Source organism: Eretmochelys imbricata, chromosome 6 (assembly GCF_965152235.1).
Source record: "Eretmochelys imbricata isolate rEreImb1 chromosome 6, rEreImb1.hap1, whole genome shotgun sequence".
Classification (NCBI taxonomy): Eukaryota; Metazoa; Chordata; order Testudines; family Cheloniidae; genus Eretmochelys; species Eretmochelys imbricata.
In genome coordinates this window covers 61,087,357-61,111,658 of record NC_135577.1, presented here as the reverse complement: position 1 = coordinate 61,111,658, position 24,302 = coordinate 61,087,357, and the positions used below count along the sequence as shown (strand labels likewise).

The following is a 24,302-nucleotide window of genomic DNA, read 5'->3' as shown; positions in this document are numbered from 1 at the left end:
TGGCAGCAGCGCACAGCGGGGATATGGCAGGCTCCCTGCCTGCCCTAGCCCCATGCTGCTCCCAGAAGCAGCTGGCACCACGTCCATGCAGCCCCTGGGGAAGGGGGAGCAGAGGGCTCTGCGTGCTTCCCTTGCCTGCGGGTATCTCCCCCGAAGCTCCCATTGGCCACGGTTCTCCATTCCTGGCCACTGGGAGCTGCGAGGGGCGGTGCCTGCAGGTGAGGGCAGCATGCGAAGACCTCTGCCCCCCCACCTCCTCCAGGGGCCACAGTGCCAGCTGCTTCCATGAGCGGTGTCGGGCTGGCAATCCCACGGGCTGGATCTAAAGCCCTGATGGGCCAGATCCGGCCCACGGGCTATAGTTTGCACACCCTTGCTCTAGGTGGTGCCGGTCGTTGTGGCACCAGAGGCTTGACTCTGACTACCATGGGATGAGGTGCTATCATGGCAATCAAATCCCTGGCAGCTTCAAAAGTGACCGGGGTAGAGGGCAGCTCTAACTCCTCCACCTGGCACTGCCTTTCAGGAGTGTTGCTGAGAGCCGGACTTGACGGTCCCCTTAACGGGACCAAAGTCAACGGCACCAACTCCTGTGCTGTTGGCACCTAGTGCTCCTGCATAGGACGCACTGCTGCCATGCCCACCGGCACCACTGTCTTTAGCACCGGGAAACAACCCCATCAGTCCTTCTTTTCCGCTTGTGCGGCACTGGGGAGTCGGAGCAGTGCTGGGTTGTCTCCACAGCCTGTGGTGCTGGGGAGTGCTGGTGCCAAGGGTCTCTTAGGCCAGAGTCCAGCCTCAGTGCCGTGTCACATACGGAGGCCAGGGCGCTCCGCATGGACACGCTTGGTGCTGGGTCCTGACAGTCCACGGCAGGCTGGGGGTGAAGAGCGGACTCCATCAAGAGCTGTTTCAGATGGAAGTCTTGCTCTTTCTTAGTCCTGGGGTGGAATGCCTTTAAGATCGTGCACTTCTCTGCCTGGTGCATCTTCCCCAGACACTTCAGGCACAAGTCCTGGGGGTCGCCTCTTGCAATAGGCTTACTGCAGGTTCTGCAGGGCTTAAACCCTTGGGACCGAGGCATGCCCCAGAACCCAAGGGAAGGGAAGTAATTGGGAGGTAAACCCCACACCCAATACCTTATCTACAAACTACAACTATATATACAAATTAAACTACAAACTAATAGCTACTATACACGCTAAGAGAAGCACTTGCTACGCAAGCAACTGCAGTTCCAATGACCATCACTGGCGGTAAGAAGGAACAAAGGAGGGGCTGGATCAGCAGGGTCATATATTCAGCGCCACTCCAGGGGGCTCCACAGCCAACCTGACGGGAGTAGCTAAGGGAAAAACTTTCTGACAACCATGCACACAGCGCGTGCACACCTAATTTGAATCGATATGAGCAATCACTCAAAGAACTATGAATTCTTTCCTTGTCGGTCTAGGAGTAGATAGTTCGCAATGGGAGCTGCTGGGTGCTGAGCACTTTTGAAAACCTAAATACATATTTAGGTGCCTAAGTGGGAGCTGCTGGGTGCTGACCTTTTTTGACAATCTGAACCCTATTTTTTTTAATCTTGCCTCAGTAATACTATATAGCCACATCATACCGCCAATGGATATTGACCTTTCTGTGGGTGGCAGATTGGGATGGGCTGTGAACTTCCCTCTCCAGGGCTAAGAGGTGAAATCTGTCTCCACATGCTTGAAAGGCAGCAAGTTTGTGTGGACAGGAGATCCTGGTTCAGAGAGAGAGTAGACCTGGTCTAAATCCACAGACTCTTGCCAGTACAGTAATGTCAGTTACAGGTGTGATTTTTGGTGACATTTCTATATTAGCAAAAGCCCTAGTGTAAATGCAGTTATACTGGCATAACATTCTTTGTCGGTATAGTTTATTTTGTTCAGAGAACTGGTATAAGCTATACCAGCTAACACACTTTTATTTTATTTTATTTTTATTTTTTTTGCTATACCAGCACACCTTTTCTAGTGTTCTAGGACTTGGAGGGGAACTTCAGTGAGGGATAGAACCTCACATAGATACAATAGAGTATGTCTGTCAGTGGTGTCTGTGTTCAGTTTGTTAGGCTACCTAGGTTCAAACTCCATATCTGTAAAGAAGGGGTAACAAATTCCTCTTTAGCCAGAAGACTCGCATCAGTTCTTGCCCTGCTCTTGTTTCCACCATGGAAATAAAGAAGGCTTTGTATTTTGGTGTTACATATTGGGCCTCAGTGGTAGCACATGTAACAAAGGGTTAAATAGAGAGACCCATCGCACCTCAGATGCAGGGAAAATGTAAGAGACCTGACGGGAACCTTGGTTCTTAGGAGTGTAGGGTAAAGTCCTCATGGCATCGTGGCTCTGAGGATGGTATACAGGGCCAACAAGCCACTTCAGCCCTGAAGAGAGAGTGCAAATCCTATGGACAACACAGCTGTGGGGACGGTATACAAGACCTGTGGGATCCTAGTGTGCATAGAGGCCATGTCTCATCATCACAGCAAAGCTCAGCAGCACAGACTGCATAAAGGCTCTTTTGTGACAAGAGTCACCAAGATAAAAGGAGGCAGCGACCTGTATGTGGTTTTGGTAGGAAGAAAAATTACCTTGTGAGCACCAGGCAAGGTTTGAGGTAAAGGGACCTCAATGTGATGTGGCTGTAAGTTAAAACCCTTCTGTTCTGGTAGCTTGTGGTTAGAGGTGGTTTGAAGAATACATGGGTAGAATTGGGGGTGGGGCCACTTAAAATGTGCTTCAGTCATATACACTAGCAGGGAGAAATGTAGTTTAGAGAAGGGGTTTTCTGTAATTTAATTACATTAAACCTCTTGTTAAACTTTTCCAGAGGTTTATCTTTCAGTTTAGGAGTTATTCCCAAACTCTCAACAAAGCAAAAGCTGCCTTAGTCTTCTTCAAAGCAACTTCAGGAGCCTTTTCAATAGATGGAGTACACTCTGTGTGTGAGGAGCACCAAACACTATGTATCCAGTCTTAGAGTTGTGTGCACTTTGTGTGGAAATATGCTTTCGACTTACATCCTCCAATTATTCAAAATACCATTTCTAAGCTCATCTTCCTCTTCCATTGCTCTGATTCCATCACCCCCAATTCTGAATACTTTTACTGGCTCTACCTCTCTCATTTGACATCAAGTTCAAACTATTTGTTCTCATCTTCAAGACTCTAAATAGTTCTGTTCATTCCCACATCTCAACTCTCAGCTCCTGCCACTCACCTACTTGTACCATGTGCCATTTCCACTTATTTCAGGCAACCTCTGTATTCTTCTCCAATAAATGCATCTGCTTTTTCTCACCCTTCCCTGTTGCCTTGAATGACATCACTGTTCTTGTATGCCAGGCAGCTTCCTTTTCCTTCTTAAAATCTATCCTCAAATTGACTTCTTCTGACTTTCTAATGCTGCCCTTTACCCCTAAACCAAATTAATAAAAATGCTATTTTCAAATAGATACAAATATTTAAAGTTACAAACAAACAAACAACCCTGGAACAATCTCAATACAAAACCAAGAAACCTGTGATTACCTTAATTTGTGTAAACCTTGTCCTTCATTTACCTGCTCATCTTGCCTCTTGTTTTTTCTGTGTCTTGTACAATTGGAGATTGGAAGCTTTTCAAGGCAGAGATTATGTTTTATCTGTAAAATGCCATGCACTGTATAAAAACTAAATGATATTAATGGAGACCCTGGGACCCTGCACTTTGGTTGGAGTGAGCTGTAGCTCACGAAAGCTCATGCTCAAATAAATTGGTTAGTCTCTAAGGTGCCACAAGTACTCCTTTTCTTTTTGCGAATACAGACTAACACGGCTGTTACTCTGCCACCTGAGTTTGTCTCTGATGGGAACAGATAGTGAGAAAGAGAAAAATTAAAATAATTCTGAGAACTTCTTTATAAGCACTTGGGTCTTTTCCATGGATGTGTCTGACAGAGTGGGGGGGGGAGGGGGAAGGGCAGTGGGATAAGCCTCTTGCATTTTAAAATTCATGGCCTGATTAAAACTATATCTATACAATGGTGTGCTATTATATTGTAACCTGGAAACCCATCTGTAGTTCCACATATATACATTCTAATCTCATAAAAGGTTCAGGGATCCAGAGAGGCTGAGCCAAACATACATCCCTTAATAGGCATCCTTTTAGGACTGAGCAATGATGGATACACTCTTAATTCAAAGTGTATCTGAATTTATTAAACTACTTACAGACTCATTTGCGTTGGAAAGGACCTCACAAGTGACTTTGAACACAAAGATAACACAGTGATAGATCTGGTATAAAAACACAGATTAGATAGTCATCTAGGCTGAATCACAACAGGTTTGTTATTTTCCCTAACCAAAATTTAGTACTCTAAATGAGTGTTTTGTCTTAGCCTTGAACATTTCAACTGAGGGTGATTCTACCACCTTCCCTGGTAGCTCGTTCCATTGCTGGACTGTTCTTAGAGTTACAGCATTCTTCCTTCTGTAGCTCAAGTTTTATGACTTCTTATTCTGTTCTAATTGACAAAGTACAATAATTGGCACCTATCCTCTTTCTACCATTCCTCTGAGTACAGTGAAGTTTGTGCAACACATCCATCCTTATTAGGTAATTTCCTGTCTTAAATGACGGCCCCAAAGTATCTTCCAATATACTGACTACAGTATATCTTGAATATGGATAACTGGTTGGACTGTGGTTATAATAGACGATAAACTGAACAAAAGTAGTTGTGGCTATCTGGACATCATGTATAGGGAAGACATGCTAACTGACTGTTAATACAGTGAAACACATCTTAAGCACCCACTGGAAGGTAAAACAAGTTAAAAGTGATGCTTAATTCAGGTGGCCTTCTACTAATGACTAAATTCAACTTAGTCATTAGTAGAAGGCCACCTGAATTAAGCATCACTTTTAACTTGTTTTACCTTCCAGTGGGTGCTTAAGGTGTGTTTCACTGTATTAACAGTCAGTTAGCATGTCTTCCCTATACATGATGTCCAGATAGCCACAACTACTTTTGTTCAGTTTATCGTCTATTATAACCACAGTCCAACCAGTTATCCATATTCAAGATTTATGTATTTCACTGTTCCTTCACATTTGTTTTTAATTAATTTTATTTTATTGATTTCTGATCATTTTTACAATTTATGATCACCAATGTGCTTTATTTTAACCCTAGTCTTTCAAGTACTTTTGATCCTTTCACAGACATGCATCATCAATAAATTTGATTAGTGAACTCCCCTCTACAATCTACAAGTCAAGAATGAAAATATAAATAGGATTGGACCCAGAATGGCTCTCTGTAGGATCCTACTTGACAAAGAACCATTAATGAGGATTCTACATTTGATTTTAGCTAATTTTGTATCTCTTTTAGAGTAGTTACATCTAATCTATATTTCTGTAGTTTTCCTTTTATTCTTATGAACATCAAGGGCTACCCAACTGCTGCATTCCCTTTACCCACTAAGCTTGCTACCTATCAGAGATGAAGGTGGTCTTTGATGTGAACTATTTAGCAGCTTGTTTTCCTCAAAGTAAACAACAAGATTTTCTGGTGCCAGCAAAACAGGAATGTGATGCTTAGGTACCAGTCAGTATGGAAGAAATTCAATCTAGAACATCAAGAGTTAACCTCCCATCATGTCCCAGCCCCAGCCCATTGCTAATATGGTTTGTTTGTTGGGTTCTTCAGGGCTGGGAAAGAGAGGAACTTGTGACCGGCCTTTGGTTTTACCAGTGTAAGAGGGAGGAAGTTTGCACTTTAGCTGAAATTCCCCTTCACACATAGTCCCAGGTGAGCGGTGAGCATACTCCTGCCAAAAGCAGAACCTGTGGCACAGGGCATAGAATGAAGGGGAACAATCCAAATGACCACAATTCATTTTTCCAAAATAAGAACAACTAATTGCAAGATGAGGAGGCATTTTGCAGAGCTAGAAAGAATGTCAGCACTACACAGGCTGCAAGGCTTCAACCCTCACACCCTGCTCCATGCCTCCTCATTTTCCTGCCAGCACGAGGCACAATGATAGGGCACATATTTTCAGTGCAGCCACATTTAAGTAAAACAGCAGGACACAGAGAGGGAGGATGATGTATGGGAAGAAGGGCTGGTGCAGTCTGCTCAGGAAAATGTTAGGATCTGAATCTTCAGATTCTTTACACAAAGGGACAGGTACACCCTCCTCACTGAGTTTCAGAGCCTGGGCTGTAGCCTCAGTCTGGACATCTACGCTACTATTTTTAGCCCTGTAGCATGAGTGAGTTGACCTGGGCTCTGAGACTTGCTGCCACAAGTCTTTTTTTGCAATGTAGATCTACCCAAAAAGGGACACTTTTCCACTCCCCACTAAATGCTTTCCCTTTCTACAATCCAATAAGTTCAGAGACCTCAAGGAAACATATGAAGGGTCTTAACCACTTTCAATTAATCACTTAGCTCCATATCAGAAGTGGTTATTAAGCAGTGTCCATGGAGTTCTCTTCAGCCTTTTGAACAACTTAAGACTATATCTTTGAGCATGCATTGCTCCCAGAAAGAGGTATCATGGACACTGAGATATGTTGCTGCATCACTCCAACACAGGGCTACCATTAATGCAGGCTCATGTCACTGTATTACCATCATAAGCAGAGTCACTAACTCAGATCTGTGTCACTGCATTAAACCGGAGAGCTGTAACATCACTGTGCTTCAAACTCTACTTATATGAAGCATTCTGTTCTCTCACCGTCAATAAAAAACACTGCACCAGTATGCTTGTTTACTGGTGGGGCCTGCGCTGTTGGTTATATAGTAAGCACCTGCCTATGGCAGATCTGGCTGGTGACAGACTTCCTGTTTCAGCACTACAACTCCTTGAAATGAGATTTATGCAAACTGGGTTTGAGGCTGATGTGATGTCACACTGAGCTGATACCGCCCAGGGACTATCTCCCTTCTACAGACATTTGATAAAATCAGGAACTTCAGATAAGTCTAGGGAAGGTTCTCACCTCAGAACCTATTACAGAAAAGTATGAAAGTTAATTAGGGCCCGTCTCCTATCCTGAGATCCATCACAACAAGGGGACTTCAAGGAGTCCAAAGATCTCACTTTTGTTGTGTTGTGTTTTTTTGGTTTTTTGATGCAATTTTTAAAGTCAGTTATTCTGGATGTTTGAAAACTGAAATTAGAAAATTCACTAAGAAGTTGGCTGAATGTTGCAAGCTTGCAAAATGGAAGGATTTCCCCTCATTTCCCCTGTGAGTATATGGGGTTAATTCCAAATATGGCTCATTGGGTTCAGCAACAAAAGACAAAGCAAATTAGGATTTACTATCTGAGAATGCCTCTCTTTTTGTCTGTGTTTGTAATGCCTGAAAGTTGGGCTCAGGTCAATGTATAAAGCTAGTGACAAGTTTTCTAATGAATGGGAAGTTAATGTTTGCTCTCTGAACTTGTATAGTTTCTGAGTATTTTTATATTTTATAGACGTAACACATCAGTAAAACTTTTCTCCAAAGTTGGCTTTGTGGTATAAAAGCTGGGTTTTGTTTGAGGTTGTAATTATTTATAATCTGTATACTTAAACATAATTTTATGTATTTAAAATATCTGCCAGTCTGTGAGATAAAAGCAACCAAGTGCTGGTTTTATATTTTGGAAACTCCACGGCTGCTTGCTATTTGCAAGGGACAAGATTCTAGTCTCTGGATTCAGTTTCTATAGATTTTGAGATTTTTATCTTAAATATGAGTGAAATTTGTGTCTCTGAAATAATCCTAAATCTCCCCTACTTCACTCCACCCATCTGTGTATAATAGGGTTGAAAATTTTCCTTTTTTGGAATATAAAAAGTCAGCTGGAAAGTTCAAGATAAAACCTTAACTAAATCTCTATATTTTTTTCCAGAGACACAAACTTTCCTTTTTATAAGTGATCATTGGATTTTTCTGCCTTTGAAGCTTTGTTACACTGTTAACTCTTACTTTAAAGTAATTAACTTGGGGATTATTGTTTATTAAGAAAGTTGTTTCACTAGCCTGCTGTTCAGACACACCAGCTTTGTAATGGGGAGTTTCTGAATTAGAATGGGTGGGTGATGGCCCTGGGTACACTTGTTAACTCTGTATAAATTCCAGAGAAGTCAAATGAGGGGATTTTATTGGGCACATGCTTTACTTACAGGCCATGTGTACTCAGTTAGGAGACAGTACAGTCCCAGGGAGACTTTGGCAAAATTTGTACCAGGTTTTCTCTTTGCCATCTCCCATCGCCCTACCCATCTTCCAAAAAGATACTCCTTTTAATTGCTTTCAGTTGCTGGCATCCATGATGATAGCAAAATGTGTGTGACTGCAGCAGGATCTCTCTCTTCATACACTATTGCAACATTTCTCAGACAAGGACCATGGAATCCATATCTTCGTAACTAAGTAGCTAAGCCTCGGTTTATTAGGAAAGTTGTTTCACCAGCCTGCAGTTCAAAAACACCAGCTTTGTAATGGGGAGTCTCTGAAGTAGAATGGGTGGGTAATGGCCCTGAGTACACTTGTTAACTCTATATAAGTTCCAGAGAAGTCAAATGAGGGGATTTTATTTGGCACATGCTTTACTTACAGGTCATGTGTACTCAGTGAGGAGACAGTACAGCCCCAGGGACACTTTGGCAAAATTTTTCCAGGTTTTCTCTTTGCCATCTCCCATCGCGCTACCTAGCCTCCATAAATATATCTCTCAATTGCTTTCAGTTGTTGCCATCAATGTTGCTGGCAAAATAAGTGTGACCGTAGCAGGATCTCTCCCTTCACACACTATTGCAATATTTCTCAGATCATGGAGATCATGGAATCCAATAGTTACCCCCTGGGTGGAAGGAACATGCAAAATTATTAGTGTCCCATGTTGCCTACATCAGTCCAGTCAGTCTGTCTGTGAATCTGTCAGGATCATATTTGAAAATGATTTGAGTGAATTGAATGAGTATCGAGATTTCCACTGTTCTCCATAAATGACTCTGGGCTTGTTTTGAGGTCATGCCACAATTTTGAATTCTCCAACAAGCATTACTATAAAAACTGACCGAATCTTCCCCTGGAGTCTGAGGAAAAATAAAGAGAAGGGGTTTCCTAACTGCTCTAACGGTCTCATTCACCTATAACCCTCTTTCTCAGGAGCCTCTCTTCCACTCTCAAATTCCAGAGTGTGAAGTGAGTGAAAATCCAGCACCATCTACCCATTATTATAACCTTTGGTAATCCATTCAGATTGGAGTTCTAGCTACACTCTGTTCAGAGGAGAGACTATTTGTAGTGGAAATAGAATCACATCTTATTGAAGCATCTGACAGAACAAATATTTTTTTCTGATTTATGTGATTAAAATATTCAAAAATAGATTACTTTGTATTTTCCACAATTTTTAAATTTTGTTTTGAGTTTAGGTGCTTTGCGTCCCAGCAATTTGAGCACACACAGTTTCACTGTAAGTGGCTGGCCCACTGGGACTCCTTAGGGGACAGACATTAGCTGTTTATAGAGTCAGCGTTTCTGTGAAGTGACACTTCCCTCTTCTGTCCCTCCCCTTTCAGTTTAGGGTGTGTCTGTAACTGCCTTCCTCCTGATTCGGCTAGAGAACCATTAGGCTTGGTTTGGAAAGTGATGGTTGAATATGGTTAAAAGTCACAGTTTCTTTCTTTGGAGGTTAAACAATTAATGTGGAAGACGCAGTGGGAAGAATCCTATAAACTAGGACAAATGTTCTCTCTAGTACAGTTCTGGATCTAACCAATTTCACACCAAGGCAGAAAGGTCTACAATTGTAAACCTCTGTCTCGTGGTGCCCTGAGATGCCTGAGAATCTCTAAGGAGCTGCCTGTAGAACCAACAGTTTTGATGTGAAATTTTGTGTGTGAGAGAGGGGAAAGAAACCCTCCATATACAGCATGTCTAGCACACCTGCATTTCCTGCGTGGGCCACTGAGCCTATGGAGTGAAGAGGTTAACATGATTTTCCCCTTTCTAAAAAAGAGTTTTGTAAATTTTTCCAAGGAAATAAGGTCGAGTTTGTCCATAAAACCAGTCTCAGCTGCACATCATGGGGAGTTGTGTTGGGTATTTTTGAATCACACACCAAGGAGAAAAAAAACAAAACAAAAACCCAAACAGAATTCAGTAAATGTACAAGCTGATTGAACCATATGACAAAATCTTAGACAGAGAATTTATTATTTGGAATTCAGTTGGACCACTTGCAGCTCTTCTTAACTTCTCATTTACACTGTCCAAATAGCTTTGTAGCTCTTTTCTTGCTGCAGTAATTTTATCTAGATTTGCCAAGCCAAGGGGTAGGGTGGGGCAATTCTCCCTTTAATGTCAATGACATATTTGATTTATGTGTTTGCTGAACACTTGCTTGAGGTTGGAAGATAGTCTTGGATGACCTACTGAAGCTCAGGGCATGTAGGAAAGGAGACCAGCTTCAAAGCACAATCAGTTCCTAGCAAACCTTCCTGTCACCTTCCTCAAAGAGCATGGAATTCTCATAATACACATGAGTTAAAATCTCTAGAAAGTAACATGTGCTGCTCTTTTGTTTCCTGTCTGGAAAAAGCTTTCAGATCAATGTGCATCATAGAAGTAGTAATGGCTTAAACTACCTGGTAAATGAGTGCCTGGTTGGGGGGTTCCAGAAGAAGGCAGGCTAGCCCAAAGTGTGTGGTAGTGGGGAGGCCAAGAGACCATAGGAGCACATGCTGGTGTCAATGGGAGAAGGAGGCTCAGAGAAAGCTCATCTCTCTTCCTGATGATAGACAAAAATATAAGTTTAATGAAACCTAAAGTAGAAACTAAACGGTGATTTAAGGAGGGATCTTTGAGATGAATTCTATGAAGGATAGATAAAACATTCAGTCTTACTATGACAGAGTTCATCAAGGAAAAGGAGAGAGAAAACAGAAATTGTCATCAATTTATTATCGATCTTCACATATTAGTCATCCCATCCATACAGCTGAGAGAATCTATTTAGATACGTTGGTGATAGGAAGTTCCATTTTAAGGTCCTTGTGAGGAGCAGACTGGCATGGGATGCAAGAATTAATATGATATTTTTTCTTTGTCCAAGGGGTCAGTGACCAGGAAGGCCAATAAACCACAAGGCAGAGAATCTAAGGCCAAAATTTTCAAAATAGGATGTCTAAAATCAAGGCATCTAAATTCATAAATAAATAAACCTATAAAAAAGAAGCCTGATTTTTAGAGGCGCTGAGTACCCACAGCTCCCACTGGAGACAATTAGATTTCTGAGTGATAATCATGTCACGTTTAGTGAGGTGTCTAATTTTTAATTACCCAAATTTTTCTAGTCCTGTGGTTTTTTAAACTTTTTAGACTTTAAAATCATATTATTCTGATTACTCTCTTGCCTGTTTATTCCCACTTCATTTCTGAATTGGATTTCAATTGGCTGTATCTCAAAACTCTGTGCAGCTAGAACCAATGCTGACTGGCTTAATAATTGTACTGAATTTATAATACTAGCTTTCAAATAGGAGAAATTGTTAATTTTTTTTACCTCTAGGAGTTTGAGAGACTACTGGCTGCTAAAAATTATACTGAAATGGGGGAATATGGAAAATTTGCTACTTGATGATTTTCTTTCTGGAACTGACCTCTTCTCCCATCAGACATTTGCTCTGTGCCTTTCTGATACTGATTGCAGCACAGACTTCATGTGACTCTGGAGTTCTCTTTTGAGGGAGGCCTTGGGGAAGAGGGCAGTCTCAGGACAGAAGTCACCAGGTAACACATTTTCTCTGTGTTCCCACCTCACTCCCAAATTTGGGGAATCACTAGTAGTAAGGAACAAATATTAGGGAAGGAGAAGCAAGTAGGAAAGAAGAAAGTTCTCTCCCTTATCTAAAACTGGTAGTATTTATCTATTTTGGGACCACTGCTTGGCCTTCCTGCCAAGGGATGCTTCTTCAGAGATATGAATGTGAAGTTGGTTATACTTTATAAAACTTTTTACGGATGACAGGTGGCAGCTTTACAGATTTCCTCTGTGGTGGCTGAGGCCCTTTCTGTACAGGATGCTGCTGTGGAATGTGTTGAATGACCCGTTCTGGAACTTGTTTATGTGTGGCTGAATATGTTTCAATGATACAGCACTTGATCCATCTAGCTGTGGAGGACTGGAATGCTTTCAGACTCAGGTAGTTGGGGTGAAAGGAAACACACAGATGTTTTCCTGAAATGATCTGTATTACAAAGGCTAATGTTTTAACTGCACTTTGCATGTACAATTCTTTTTCTTTTCTGTGTTGAAGTTTCTGTCAAAAAAAGTAAGAATTATTTCTTATGATTTATGAGTGGGGGGAGAGTCAGTGGTGGTTACAAATGACTAAGAAGCAGCACTAAGGCTCATGTCTTCTAAGAGGAGAGATTTGAGAAATTCTTACTGACATGACTGAATCCAGGCTGCATGTATATGGAAACAAAATACAGTGAGTTAACTTGTAGAGACAGTGGAAGCTAGAACATCAGTTCAGAACATTATCAGCCTCTTGAGCTTTAATACAGACCAGACTACTGTTTTTTTCCCCACTATGAAGAAAATAGAGTACAACACTCAGCACCTTTTCTCTTGAGGGATTGTTACCATCATTAAGCTGTTGGAGGTATGAGAAATCAGGATTACTTGATGTTTCTGATCACTTGTAGTTGGAGAGGGCATGAAGAAAGGATGTGGAGGAGAAACCAAGAGGACCAAAGAGTATCCATGCTGTCCTCTGTCCTGTACCCACAGATCTGAAATCTGAGAAGTGGTATATACTGCCCTGTAGGCCTATTTCTGGATGGAGGCAGGTTCCGTTGCAGTCATACTGATCTGGAAGGAAGGGTTAGACTCATTGTGATCTGGGCTTCCCTTCAGTGTTTTGGGACTAGGTCTTACCCGTCAAATAAGAGGAGTCCCTTTTCTGGTACCTCTGTTTGTGGGTACAAGTGACTACAGGTACAGCTTCTGTCCTGTATAAGAGCCTACTGTCCTTCTTGACTTTTGCTTTTCCTGGTTGTTAGCTACCACTTTATCAAGCTTTCCCTGAACAGTCGTGCCTGAGAATTTTGAGGCATAGAAGATTTGCTTTGAATAAATTATCCACTGGCCAACAAGTTAGTTCTATGGATTCTCTAAGGCCATGGCAGCAATCTGTCTGTCTCTTTAGCATTCTTTTTTATTCAGTTGTGGCTTTTTAAGGCATCTCATTAGAACATTCTAACAGGTGGTGCTAACAAAGTACATGGTGCCAGTGAGGCTTTGAAGGACACTGAAGAAGCTTTGAAGTCCCTTCCAAGGTTCACTTCTATCTTTCTATCCTCTTTATCCTTTGGGAAGAAATCACCCTCTATAGGAATTGCCACGTCCTTTTCCAGAAGTGCCACTGCTGCATTGATCTTGGAGAAAAAAAGACTTTGGGTTCTAGGACCCCTGTAACATTTCAGTGCTCTGCCATCTCACCCTTTCCCCTTGGTTGTGAGTTTCACACTCCTCCCTACTGCCATCTTGGAAGGAGTAAATCAATGAGGAAAGGCAAATTCTGTTTTAGTTTTCAATGGGAAATACTTCTCCCATGTGCTAACCTGCTCATCTTCTTGTTCTGACAGACTCTTAATGGCAGCCATCACCTTGTTTTCCCCAGGTACTCCCCATGTTTTCAAACAAATCTGGGGGGGGGGGGAAGGTGGAAGAGAGAACCTCTCCTGCTTCTCTAGCTTGGTTTTATCATAATCCAAAGCTAAGAGTACCCTTTTCTTCAGGCGAGGAGCTAAATCTAATGACAGGAGATGAGGGTCTGGAATACTTTCTGACTTTTTCCTGTTCTTTTACCTTTTTTTATTTTTTTATTTTTTTTGAGGTGGTGGTGGTCATCAGTTCTTTGAGCAGTTGCTTCACTTTTGGATCTTAGTCATCTTGGGTGGGAGGGAGCTTCTAAGCCACAGTACACATCGACAAATACACAAGTAAAGAGGAGGAAGCTTAGAGGGGCAGCCCAAGGACTCCAGAGCTTCTTTTTGGCAATAAGGAGAGTCAGAAAAGATACTAGATTCTTTCCCAAGTGACTCAATTACCTACTTAAAAACCTGGGCTGCGACCCTCGAACTTTCCCCTTGGATTGAATTGGATTGAGGGTAGGTGAGTTTGGGGAGATTTTTTAATTTAATTCTGAAGAGTGTACAGTCAGCGAAGACAGTCAGTTCTGAAAAGACTTGGCTGTTTGGGGAGGGATGCATAAGCCCTACCAAGTCAAGTCTAGATGCTAAGCTCCTTCCCCTGGTCACAGCAAGGGGAGCACAGGCTGGAAGGAATTATGGCAGACATCCTCCTTTGTAGATCCTGACAAGGCCTCCTTGTGCTGTTTGCATTCCTCTGCCATGGCGAGGGAGGAGAAAACAAACAAGGGAAGGAGCATGGCAGGGCTTCCCATTTGGGGACCAAAACCCCTAAAATTTCAGTCACCTAAGGGAGAGAGGACAGAGAGAGGGGGAAGGATTTTGATCACTGCAGCTCCAAATTTTGATTTAAAAACTAGGATTGCAATAGAAAAGTGGGATCACTGAGCAGCCAGTCTGCAACTGTTAAAGGCAGAGAATCTAGCAGAAGGGATGTGGACAAGGCTGAAAAGCCCTGTGGCATTTTCACAAAGAGAAGTGTAGCCCAAATATCTCAGGCTGGGGGAGAGGTCTGAATGTAGAGGCAAGATATTAATTGGAATGATGTTTTAAAAATGAGTGTCATCTAATTTATTAAATTATTTTTAATATTTGCGTGGCTCTTGAATGTTAATTAAGCAAAACATCTCATGATAAGAAAAAAATATAGAAATGTTTATATTTCTCTCCAAACTGTAATTTCCTCTCGCAGCAAAGTCTGAGAGGCTATTCATTGTACTTGACATTGTAAGAATTTCCTGTTTCTGCAGAAAAAAAGTACTATGACAAAGTTATTTGAACAAAAGTTTAACAAAGTCCACTGAATACTACTGCTATGTTGTTTTTCTTGAGCTTGGAAATGGGAACTGCTTGTGATGTCAGCAGCAGTCTAGACCCCAGGGATCTACTAGATAGTGCTGGGAATGGGAACCACCAAAGAGAGAAAAATTAACTTTTTTTTTAGTCTGGTGAAACACTGAGTTATGCATAACTAATATTAAACACCACCAAATTTATTTAAAAATACCTTAATACATTACATGATATACATGCTGTAGTGTCCAATGTTTTGGATTTTCCAGGGGACTGCAAGACTTCAGGGAGAACAATACAAATGCTTACCGCATCCGTGAACTTTTCTGAACACTAGTCCTGGACAAGTGATCAGAAATGAAGTGTTTCAATCTTGTAGTCCCAGCATGACCACCCACTTGTATCCACCTACTAGCAGTCACAAACCTCAGCACCATTCACACAGACCACCCACAAGCACCCAGAGCCAGCATTTAAGGCAGGGGTCTGCCTGCACTGGTGATGGGGAGGAGGGAGGAGAGTGGGTATCAGCCAGTACTAAGGAGGAGGCATGCACCTGTGCTTGATTTCCAAGAGCACACCTTTCCTACAGCATTACACAAGTCCTTGAATTATTTTTCTTTCCAACTGCTAGCCAAAGGACTATCTCCTTGGGATCTCCTTGTCTGCTGTATAGATAGCAGCAAACTCATTTCCCATTGGCTCCCAGGAGGTGAACTTCCTTTTTTGCAGGCCACTTTTTGGTTTCTTTTTTTTCCTCATTCCCTGCTAGTAAAATAAGAACTTTTGAAGACCCTCCTCTGCCCATCCCCTCCTTGACAGATAGTGTCTTGGCATCCCCCTTCCCCTCATGTGCCTAACTGATCTAAATAATTGTGAAAGAGCTTTGTCCAAACTCTCAGGCCTAATCTTTCCTCCTCTCTCTGCAGCCCTCAGAAGACGTGGTATCCTATGAGTCAGACCTCTACCGTCAGCCCCATGACTATTACCAATATCTCAACAGTGATGGAGAGAGTCACGGTGGTAAGTTTGAAAAAATCTCCCTGAAACATGCTACATCTTAGGATCCTGGAGAAGACAGATTTAGGGCACTCTGGGAGGAAGCAAAGATGCCATTTATGGTATATGGGGTAAATACATGTATTTTTGAATTAGTAACAATATTTATTCATCTAACACAATAACACTGTTGCAGCCTACCAACTATATCATATGCTTCTATAAAAGAACTTCAAAAGGCATTGAAATCATACATAAGGCTTCTAGGAGGTCTAGAATGTTGCAGCCAGACTATATTCTTGCCTCAGAAGGTGGAAACACAACACCTTTATCCTTCATTGTCTCCATTGCCTTCCTATCTATCTCTCAATCCAAATCACTCATTCACCTAGTTTCAGAATGCTCCATGGACATGGATTTGTTCTACCCTACTTCTCTGACTTCACTTCCATCTCTGCTTCTCCTCTGACTTCAATTTTAACTATTCAGTTTGCTGCTTCAATCTCAAATGTATTTCTCTGAGCTCTTGACCACCTTCAATCCCCCATAACCCACTCTTCTATCTTGACCTTTCCGGGGTGCTGTCCCACCTACCTGAAACTTTCACCCTCCCCCAGACACTGAGAAACTGGGTCTTTTCTCATTATCTTACAACTGATTGTATGTAAACTGGTTTACTTTGAAACATATGTTAGTCTGTTGTTTCAACTTATACATGTGATATCCAATTAATGTTGAATTAGAGCTGTTGTGTTCCTGTAGCTTGGAGGGCCCGTTGGTGTTTTGGCTAGGATTTAATTTGGTGGATTCCTATATTTTAAAAATCCTATTAGAATTAATTCTGGGCTTTGCTCTGGTGGATGTAAGATCTCATTAGTGTTCGAGCTGAGCCAAGTCTGGACTCTTTTGACATCATTAACGTGATAAATGCAGGAAACAGTTCAGTCTGTATCATCTGAAAGTGTGACCATTTTCCTAGTTGCAGTGATCACTAACTGAGCACATCTCTGCTGATCCTTCATTACTATATGAAACAAACCACCATTAATAATTAATACAAAATATTTCCTTTTTGATAGTTAATTTGTGAAGTATTTTCAAATGTTCTGGGGGCACTGAGCTAAATACTCACTCTGAAGTGAGACCACCCCTCACTGAGTGATCCACATCTCCTTCTGCAGCACAGCATCCCACCAGCACCATGCTGGGACATCAGAGTTAGTACTGACTCAAAGAGAAAAGCATCCGCTACTGTACCACTCATAGCAGTTCCTCTGATTTCCCTCTAAGGTTCCCATCCACGTAGTAATCAGGGCCATCCCTATTTAGTTTAAGAGATCTAACAAATTCACAGCATAATGTACTATGGCTAATAAGAGAGATGGCACAGGGCAGCAAGTTTCTGAAGAGGCTTGGCTCATACCTGGGACGTTTAATTAAAAAAAAACAAACCTACCTACATCTGCTCTTGACATTACATTCACAGACCAGATATGAAATTTCTAATTGCACACTAAATAAGGGACAGAGGAAGGGAGTAATCCTATCTTGACCCAACTACCACTGTCGCCTTTGTGAAGTCATATTGGTCAAAATAATCAAATTTGAATGCCTAAAGAAAGGCACTTAAATCCAGAGATGCAAATTCAGGTGTTTTACTTTATACACCCAAATTTGAAAATGTTGACTTTAACTGCTCTGCCTCAGTTTTCACATCTGCAAAATGGGGATTCTACTCATCTCTCTAACAGAGTGGTTGTGACAGTTAAGTAGTTAATATTTTAAAAGTCCTAACACTCAACAGAATGCATGCACGTGTGTATGCGCCCACACCGCCCCTGCCATACATCCACTCCTTCCAACCTTGGCTCCAATTCCGCATATCACTTAAGCACATCTTTAACTTGAAGAATGTGCTCAAGTCTAACTGAAAATCAACAAGATTTAAGTACGTATGTAAGTGCTTTGCTGAATCAGGGCCCTAAGGACAGGCCCCCAGTTTATATGGACATTTGCCCCTTGCTAAACTTTTCTTAATGTTAGCAACAATGCAAAATCTCCAACACACGCAGCTGGGTTTCAGTTCTCTTACTAGAGATGGTTAGGCGGGAACAATACCTCACAATCGCAACACACATTTCACATAAATTATTTTTTATTTGTATTATGGTAGCACCGGTAATTTGCCACACATTGTGAGGAGGGATATGAAGGAGCACAGGAAAGAGACTTTACAACCTATTTTAAAGGGTGTGTTCTATGTGGGCTTGGCTACACTTACATTTTATAGCGCTCTATAAAATCAACCCCCTGAATGCAGCAAGTCAGAGTGGTTTAAAGCGCTAGTGTAAACAGGCTCCGAGCGCTGGGAGCCGTGCTCCCAGCGCTCTGAATTAATCCCCTCGTGGAGGTGGATTACCAGGAGCACTGGGAGAGCTCTCTCCCAGCGCTCACGCATGACCACACTCACACTTCAAAGCGCTGCTGCAGGAGCTCTCCTGCGACAGCCCTTTGAAGTTTCCAATGTAGTCATGCCCACATGTGAGGAGTGTTGTGGAGGAAAGTACAAAGATGGTTGTGGGATAAACGGACAAACAAGGAGTCAGGGCTGGTGGTATTGATGGAGTAAAAGGGGTGTAAACATGATAAAATACAAGAACAGATTAGTAGCGAGGGGCAGAGTTGTGAAGGGTTCGTTAAGGTTAAGATGTATTCCAAAAATATATCACAAGGCTTTTTCAAAATCCTCAGGACAGCCCTGGTGTGATTATGGTGAGCAGCAAACCTCTAAAGTTGGGGCTATAGCAAAATAATTATTAATTATTTTTACTAATACTTTAGTAAGCCAGTAAATATTGTGTAGCACATTTTGTAAGACTGATGCAGTCTTAGGGTATGTCTACACTTGGAGCTGGGGGTGTGATGCCCAGCTCAAGGAGACATATACTAGTTCTCATTGAGCTAGCATGCTAAAAATAGAGCATAGCCACACCTACAGCATAGTCATAGCATACCACATATATCTAGAATCTTGGAAGGGCATGTATGAGGGATGGCTAGCCTATCCTATTGCTCACACCACTGTGGCTACACTATTTTTAGTGCACTAGCTCAATGAGAGCTAGCATGGGTATGCCTCCTCAAGCTGGGTATCACCCTCCCCAGCTCAAAGTGCAGACATATCCTTTTTAATACGAGACTTCAGTGTAGGAGACTTCACTCTCCTGTAGCTCTGTCTCTGTGATTAATTTGTTGCTGAGCAGAGGGGAGACCACCAAGTTTATGTGAGAGAATTAAACCGTTGTCAATGCTAATGATTTCATATTTTATTGCCATTTCATGTTATTCTGCGTTTTTCTTAAAGCGCCAGGTCCTGGAATAATTTGATTACATAAGAATCTCACCTTTCATTTTAAAAAAAGTTTATAACCCTCATAGTTGCAGAGAAAAGCAAACATGAGTCCTAATAGTTCAAGACCCAGAAGACAATTAATAAAAACAAAACCATATATTAGGGCTGTCAATTAATCACAGTTAACTCACACGATTAACTAAAAAAATTAATTGCGATTAAAAAAATTAATCATGATTAATCGCAGATTTAATCACACTATTAAACAACAGAATACCAAATTAAATTTATTAAATATTTTGGATGTTTTTCTACATTTTTATATATATTGTATTCTGTGTTGTAATTGAAATCAAATTGTATATTATTTTTTATTACAAATATTTGCACTGTAAAAATGATAAAAAAAAAGAAATAGTATTTTTCAATTCACCTCATACAAGTAATATAGTACTCTCTCGTTGTTGTGAAAGTGCAATTTTCCAATGTAGATTTCTTTGTTTGTTACATAACTGCACTCAAAAACAAAACAAAGTAAAACTTCAGAGACCACAAGTCCACTCAGTCCTACTTCCTGTTCAGCCAATCGCTAAGACAAAAAAATTTGTTTGCATTTACAGGAGATAATGCTGCCCTCTTCTTATTTACAATGTCATTAGAAAGCGAGAACAGGCATTTTCATGGCACTTTTGTAGCCAGCATTGCAAGGTATTTATGTTCCAGATATGCAAACATTCATGTGCCCCTTCATGCTTCAGCCGCCATTCCAGAGGACATGCTTCCATGCTGATGACGCTTGTTAAAAGAATAATGTTTTAATTAAATTTGTTACTGAACTCCTTGCGGGGGGGACTGTATGTCCCCTGCTGTTTTACCTGCATTCTGCCATATATTTCATGTTATAGCAGTCTCGGATAATGACCCAGCACATGTTGTTCATTTTAAGGACACTTTCACTGCAGATTTGACAAAACGCAAAGAAGGTACCAGTGTGAGATTTCTAAAGATAGCTACAGCACTCAACCCAACGTTTAAGAAGCTGAAGTGCTGTCCAAAATCTGAGAGGGACGAGGTGTGGAGCATGCTTTCAGAAGTCTTAAAAGAGCAACACTCCGATGCGGAAACTACAGAACCCGAACCGCCAAAAAAGAAAATCAACCTTCTGCTGGTGGCATATAACTCAGATAATGAAAATGACCATTTGGCAGTCCGCACTGCTGTGTATGGTTATCGAGCAGAACCTGTCATCAACATGGATGTATGTCCACTGGAATGGTGGTTGAAGCATGAAGGGACATATGAATCTTTAGCACATCTGTCTCGTAAATATCTTGCGACGCTGGCTACAACAGTGCCATCAGAACACTTGTTTCAGGTAACATTGTAAACAAGAGGCGGGTAGCATTATCTCCTGCAAATGTAAACAAACCTGTTTGTCTGAGTGATTGGCTGACCAAGAAGTAGGACTGAGTGGAATTGCGGGCTCTAAAATTTTACATTGTTTTATTTTTGGATTCCGTTTTTTTTGTCCATAATTCTACATTTGTAAGTTCTACTTTCATGATAAAGAGATTGCATTACAGTATTTGTATTAGGTGAACTGAAAAATACTATATTTTTTTACAGTGCAAATACTTGTAATCAAAAATAAATATAAAGTGAGCACTGTGCACTTTGTATTCTGTGTTGTAAATGAAATCAATATATTTGAAAATGTAGAAAACATCCAAAAATATTTAAATAAATGGTATTCTATTATTGTTTAACAGTGTGATTAATCATGATTAATTTTTTTAATCATTTGACAGCCCTAATATATATATATAACATAACACACCTGTTAATGAAGAGGGATCACTGTGTTTTACCCCTATCAAAAAACAAATAAGCAAAAAAATAAAAGTAAAGGAAATGAGGGAATATATAAAAATAAAATCTCATGATTTGGGAGGGCTGACTTATGATTTTTGAATGCTTGGCATTACTGAAATGATCAGATTTGTTAATTAGTAAAGTGAGAAGTAATGAGATTATATATAATTATAGACAGGCAGCATTACTTGGGCAACATGGCATTTCTCTGAGAAGGGAATGATTCTGCAGAGAATCAGAAGTACATTTTGCAGAGTCTCCAGTATTTTCCCTCATTTTCTTATTTTTACTTTTTTGTTCATTTGTTTTTTGATAGGGGTAAAACACAGTGACCCCTCTTCATTAACAGATACTTTTCTATAGCCCACTTTCCATCCTCCTAGTTGTCTAGCTAGTATTCACCCAGCAAAGGCAAGAGAACATCAACTCCTCTAGGATGAAGGATGCTAGAGAGGTTCAGCTATGTTTTCTAATCCTGGACTAAAGCCATCATATCTGCTTTGGATATCAAAGCCTTTAGATTAGGGCTGTCAAGCGATTAAAAAAAATAATCGCGATTAATTGCGCTGTTAAACAAGAATAGAATACCATTTATTTAAAATATTTTTTGGATATTTATTACATTTTCAAATATATTAATTTGAATTACAACACAGAATACAAAGTGTACAGTGCTCACTTTATATTTATTTGTATTACAAATATTTGCACGGAAAAAAATGTATTTTTCAATTCACCTCATACAAGTACTGCACTGCAATCGCTTTATGATGAAAGTTGAACTTACAAATGTAGAATTATGTAAAAAAAAAACGGCATTCAAAAATAAAACAATGTAAAACTTTAGAGCCTACACGTCCACTCAGTCCTACTTCTTGGTCAGCCAATCACTCAGACAAACAAGGTTGATCACAATTTGCAGGAAATAATACTACCTGCTTCTTGTTTCCAATGTCACCTGAAAGTGAGAAAAGGTGTTCGCATGGCACTGTGTAGCTGACATTGCAAGGTATTTACGTTCCAGATGCGCTAAAGATTCATATGTCCCTCATGCTTCAACCACCATTCCAGAGGACGTGTCCATGCTGATAATGGGTTCTGCTTCATAAGGATCCAAAGCAGTGCAGACTGACACATGTTCATTTTCATCATCTGAGTCAGATGTCACCAGCAGGAGGTTGATTTTCTTTTTTGGTGGTTCGGGTTCTGTAATTTCCTCATCAGAGTGTTGCTCTTTTAAGACTTCTAAAAGCATGCTCCACACCTCGTCCCTCTCAGATTTTGGGCGGCACTTCAGATTCTTAAACCTTGGGTCGAGTGCTGTAGCTATTATTAGAAATCTCACATTGGTATTTTCTTTGCGTTTTGTCAAATCTGTTGTGAAAGAATTCTTAAAAAGAACATGTGCTGGGTCATCATCCGAGACTGCTGTAACATGAAATATATGCAGAATGCAGTTAAAACAGAGCAGGAGACATACAATTCTCCCTCCAAGGAGTACAGTCACAAATTTAATTGAAGCATTATTTTTTTAATGAGCATCATCAGCATGGAAGCATGTCCTCTGGAATGGTGGCCGAAGCATGAAGGGGCATATGAATGTTTAGCATATCTGGCATGTAAATACCTTGCAATGCCGGCTACAAAAGTGCCCTGCGAACGCCTGTTTTCACTTTCAGGTGACAATGTAAATAAGAAGCAGGCAGCAGTATCTCCCGTCAATGTAAACAAACTTGTTTGTCATAGCAATTGGCAGAATAAGAAGTAGGACTGAGTGGACTTATAGGCTCTCAAGTTTTACAATATTTTGTTTTTGAGTGCAGTTATGTAACCAAAAAAAAAATCTGCATTTGTAAGTTACATTTTCACGATAAAAAGATTGCATTACAATACTTGTATGAGGTGAACTGAAAAATACTATTTCTTTTGTTTATCATTTTTACAGTGCATATATTTGTAATAAAAATAATAATATAAAGTGAGCACTGTGCACTTTGTATTCTGTGTTGTAATTTAAATCAATATAAAAAATGTAGCAAAACATCCAAAAATATTTAATAAATTTCAACTGGTATTCTATTGTTATAAGTGCGATTAATCGCGATTAATTTTTTTGAGTTAATCGCGTGAGCTAACTGTGATTAATTGACAGCCCTACTTTAGATCAATTATTGCATCCCAGTAGGCCAACATCCTCTATGTGTATAAAGACAATGAGTTCAGGGCTCATTACTGTCCTTCCTTTAACCTTTCACTACATACAAGACCAAAACAAACATGGTCTCCATGTCTCTACAAAAGAGAATTTTCTCACATCCTCTTTCACTTCACATGAGATTTTTCAGAATGACTCCAGAGTGCAAATACAGCTTGGCTTTTACTGACACTCTCCTTGAGCCACAAAGTACACACTTTCATTTCCGGAGTGTTTCTCTCCTTTCTTCTCCCCTCTCTCCACCTTTGCATCTTTCTGAACAGTAGGGAACAACTACACCTCATTACCAACTTCAAACTGACAAAGAACTTATAAGAAAAAAAAGGTCCAACTTAAACTGATAATAGTAATGTCTGCAGAAATGGATATTTATAATTCCCCATCTTCTGCTGCACAGTGCTGACACCTGATGTGCTGCATCATACCCATCCACACTTGAATGCTCTGATGGTAGGGATACTTGGAGACAGACATGGGGATTTATCTTTCAATATCACGAAAATATATTGGATTAAGAAAGTTTTTCTGAAGAGCAGAATTGATTGATAAATAATTCACGAAAGAGAAATAGGAACTGTCCTCCCTTCACAAGGGTTGTTGCATATATGGGAGCAATATTATGCATATGTGGGTACAGTATTGTGTTACAGTAACTTATGACATGGTGTGGGTTTGTTACCTATCAGTTTGGTAACTCCCGAGATGATGCATAATTATCATCATCATCATCATGTCTGAATTGCAGCTACTTTCTTATAGTACTTCAGTAACATGTGTTATGTTGTTGGCATCCTTTTGTCTCTGAGGAGACCGTGGGA

At 40.7% G+C, this 24,302-nt stretch overlaps 1 protein-coding gene across 1 annotated transcript in view; it reads left to right on the top strand.

Annotated features, from left to right (window-relative positions):
* The first annotated feature begins 7,006 nt into the window (after positions 1–7,006).
* Positions 7,007–24,302, top strand: part of SPI1 (Spi-1 proto-oncogene) — a 29,109-nt gene continuing 11,813 nt past the window's right edge. Inside the window, exons 1-2 of the mRNA XM_077820217.1 lie at positions 7,007–7,285; positions 15,976–16,069. Coding sequence (XP_077676343.1) covers positions 7,241–7,285; positions 15,976–16,069 — 139 coding nt within the window. The 5' untranslated portion in view covers positions 7,007–7,240. The remainder of the gene's footprint in view (positions 7,286–15,975; positions 16,070–24,302) is intronic.